At 39.0% G+C, this 4109-nt stretch overlaps 1 protein-coding gene across 1 annotated transcript in view; it reads right to left on the bottom strand.

Annotated features, from left to right (window-relative positions):
* Positions 1-3602, bottom strand: part of PRKDC (protein kinase, DNA-activated, catalytic polypeptide) — a gene marked incomplete at its 5' end in the record, with an annotated part of 64451 nt that extends 60849 nt beyond the window's left edge. Inside the window, 4 exons of the mRNA XM_010136369.1 lie at positions 252-359; positions 1216-1368; positions 1990-2153; positions 3512-3602. Of these exons, the coding sequence (XP_010134671.1) occupies positions 252-359; positions 1216-1368; positions 1990-2153; positions 3512-3602 (516 nt within the window). The remainder of the gene's footprint in view (positions 1-251; positions 360-1215; positions 1369-1989; positions 2154-3511) is intronic.
* Between the last annotated feature and the right edge of the window lie 507 nt (positions 3603-4109).

Below are 4109 nucleotides of genomic sequence, written 5' to 3'. Positions count from 1 at the left end.
AAGAGTGTTTCATTACTCCTGTAAAGACTCTTGAAAATGCTACAACTGCATTTGGACAATGCCAAAGAAATAGAGAAATCCATCACCAAAATCTCAGTTAAAAAAAAAAAAAGATAAACAGTTTTTCTTCTTTCAGACATAGAAGGAGCCATTATATCTGTTCATGTGTTCCTGGTTCTTTCAGTAGTAAAATGATGGTAGTTAAAAACAATAGTAATGGCACAGAAAGAGAAGACAGACTTATGACCTACCAAGATAGCTTCCAGGAATGCTACTGTATCTTGACTCTCAAATTTTTTGTTGTTGGTAAACCAGTGAATGAGTTGCATGACTAAAGGCTGATACAACTGCCTTGTTACCTGCAAAGAAACACGAAGGGAAGACCCATTAAATGTACATTAAGTGTATACACATGCTCATAAGACAGTGTGGATGCCTGCGTGCATTGGTGCGGACCAAGCCAGATGCTTTTTACTTCTGATTTCTACTCAGCCCTACGCTGGCAAAAGGGGGTGCAGCTAAGCTGATAACAGGTTCCTGTATATTTTAACAGAACACAAAGTCCCTTGGTCTAAAACCAGAACCTGGATGCCAGGGTCCAAAGAGCAGCCTGAAAAGGCACAGGACCTGTAATTCCAGTGGAGCTGAACCGTTGTGTCTATTCTGTTTTGCGTAAAGGAGGAAAAACAACAAGTTCAGATGTCTGAATTAAATACACCATCCTTAGCTATCAACGAGGCAGCAACATGGTCTCTCCCAAATGCTTTTCTTCCGGACTGTCGTTTTGCACTCATTAAAACTGAAATAAGCTTCAGCTCAGATTAACTTATTACAGAAAAAGAAAACTAGAGTAATTAAACCCAGCAATAAAGAGCAGCTACTACCACAAACTCTTCGAATGAAACTTAAAACACCAATCTTGAAACACGTGTGTGTTTGTACACTCTTCCGAGTTACTCTGTATGACACTTTATTATTGAAGTCCTTTAAAAGGCTTCCACTCCATCTCCAAAATCCTGAAAAACTATCCCTAAAACAGCATTTCAGCTTACAAAATACATTATGTTTTGGGGGGTGGGTGGCTGAGGGTGGAGGGTGAAGGTGATGTGTCAGGGTAACCTTTAACATGACAACTTCTAAATAAAACTATACTTTAATTCCCACATTTAGAGGTATTTTAAACAAGCTAAGAGGCTTATAAATGAACCTCTTTACCTGGTCTACGTCACAAGCGAGACGAAGCAGAACTGGAAATAGTCGCTTATGTAACTGATACATGGGTGGGGGACCCTGACGTCCTTCTGGCATCTGAGTTGCTTTCCCCAACATATATGTGACTATGCTATGTAGCAGTTCACACGCTGCAACCTGAAATTTAAAAATCCCTTTGGTTATGTATCCAGTACTTTTACAGAGAAGACAAAATTGTGGGCAGGAGAGTGAGTCACAAGCAAGGGTGTACTTGAGAAATCACTCCAACCTCTGCTACGTTACTGTTCCGGGAATGGATCACATCCATGGAAGTACTTTGTGCACATTCTATCTGGCCCTTCTCCTAGTGTTTCAGCCCCTATCCCAGGCAGTTGCTTTTCAGCTGGAGAAAATTAATCACTGCCTGTCAGTCATCATCGTGTTTTCAAGGACACCACTGCTCTGGACTGTCTGGATATCAACATCCCAATGCAGAAAAGCAGTAAAATATTTGCATAAGTGCTCTGCTGGACTGGGCCCACGAGTTCATAGGCTAGGCATGAGGAGGCTAGGCTTGTTCAAAATCTTCAGTTTTATGTTAAGACTAACTCTAAGAGCTGTCTGATACAGCTTATAGCAACCTCTGCGCTTTAGTTTAACACTCAGGATAATTTCATCAAAGAGCACCAAGGAAGTGTATTGCTACCTATGAATTAACTAAAACAGGTCATAACAAGACTTTTTTTATGCAGTATTATCAGCTAGTATTAAAAAAAAATACAGAAAAAACATCAATACTTTTGTTTGTCTGTCACTTGCAGAAAGAGCCAGTTCAGTCACACGAGGCAAGAATAAATCCAAGTAGATGACAGGCTTCATATCTGCAAATGGCACGGCAAAGCTCAGACGCTTCTCAGTGTCCCACGATACACACTTCTTCATCATCTCTTCCGCAGAGGTAGCTAATGCATTTGGAAAAGATCCAAACAAAAACTAAGCTTTGTGTAATATATACATAGAGCAAGTATTTCCATTGCTCAGCCAAAAGATGTGCAATCTCCCAACTTCTGTTAGGTTGGCATACGACGTTAATGCTTTATAAATTACTGGATGCTACAAGCACCAGAAGTATATTAGAGGGATGGTTTTATTTTCACATGCAAACGGATGTTTAGACACCACCACACAGGAAAAAATAATTGGAGCCAAAATTTCAGGAGAGTCACAGCAGCCTCCAGTTCCAAGAGGTAAGTTCGGAGACAATTATAAAACCAGAAGACATTGAATCGCACTTGATTTAAGCATTTCTATAAGACATCTAATACACTACTTTTGACTTCTCTATTATAAAAAATTCTTGCAGATCAGCTGAGAGAAGAAAATGCAACACACAGACTCCCACACTTGCACAGAAATGACTACATTTACGGCTGTGTCCTCCAAGCACAGCTGCCGTACTCACTCCCTTCTCTCCCTATAGTCCCGTACTTCTTAGTTTGGCTGACAAAGTCTGAACACACTTTTTAATTTCTAAGTAATAATGCTACTTTCCCACAGTATTCCTGAGTAAGCAACAGAGAATTAGTTGGCAGAAAGAAAATGGATTGTAAAGGCAGAAAAAACCTGAAAAGTAAGAAACAAAACTTTTACACAACTACATTAGTTTTTAGACTGACTAAATTTTGCACTCAGTTTATCCCTTAAATCTCACGGTCAGGTACTTAAACTATATGTTTCCATGTTTGTTTTAATTAGATCTTATGATATCTAATAAATTACAAAGCTTATTCACAGACTGCACAGAGAAGAGCAGAAATCATTTCTTTGTAGGAGGAGCTCTGCTACCCAGACACACTAAGGGTATGGTGCACCTTAAACTCAGAGGAGAAGAAGCAAGCTTGTCGAGATGTACACAGTTCACAGGCTGCAGTGCTGAATAACTGAGCGAGAATTGTAGTAAAAAGGTGGAAACAAGTCCTAAAGAGTTACAAACGGGCTAAGCTTTAACATGGCTTTGCAGCCAGAGGGTGAAAGGGGAGAATAAATAAAACCATATACTCAGATGCATGTATTTTTTTGACTTTAACTTCAGTTTTCTAAACACTTCCTGCATTTCAACATAAGTTAGTGAATACTTTGCTCTCCTTAACTCCAGATCTAAACAAAAGCTATTCTGTTTAAAAAAGAGCAACAAAAAATAGCTTTCCTTGAAAAGCTCATGCATGCTCATAAAGTGATGTTGAGACCTCACTGAAACATACTCTCAGGAGAGATGGCAGAGGCAAGTAAATATTTTTATTTGCACTGAGAGGACACTCACCTGTAATTAAATTGTGGTTGATCTGCCCTCCCAAAGATCCGAGAAGGCGTGCCACTCGAGTCCTTACTGCTTCCAAGGAGGGAGTGTCATCCTAAATAATTCAACAGATTTATTAGTGAAGGAAGAGTTGCCTCTATATAGAAGTAATTTTACAGAAGTATATATAGTTTACATAGTAAATGAAGGTTTTATGGCTCTTACTAACATATGCATGAAGAAGGTAAAATGAAGAACCTGCAGAGAGAACCCCATCAACAAGAGAACAGTTTGGGTTCAATAAACAGAAAAGGGAAAGACTGGAAAGCATTTTCATGTCCTTTGGTGGGCTTTCAGTTGTCAACCTCTTCTCAAGTAAAGGTTCAAATTTTAAATCACAGGTAACTCATACCCACAAAATTATTTAACAGTCTAAAAAGTGGAAGGAAATCTGAAGTAAAAATTACTCCTTTCATTTGCTTTAACTCCAGAACTTAAAACTTAGATCCTAGATCTATCCCCTGTATCCGTACTTACGCAGCTACCGAATTTTCAAGAGCAGCCTGCATGCGATGTAAAGCTTGCTCATTTTGTTTAAAGACTATGTTGAGTTACATATATA

The sequence above is a fragment of the Buceros rhinoceros genome, unplaced genomic scaffold (genome assembly GCF_000710305.1).
Source record: "Buceros rhinoceros silvestris isolate BGI_N320 unplaced genomic scaffold, ASM71030v1 scaffold13645, whole genome shotgun sequence".
NCBI lineage: Eukaryota > Metazoa > Chordata > Aves > Bucerotiformes > Bucerotidae > Buceros > Buceros rhinoceros.
The sequence above is the reverse complement of the archived record's forward strand: the minus strand, read 5'-3'. Positions and strand labels throughout refer to the sequence as shown.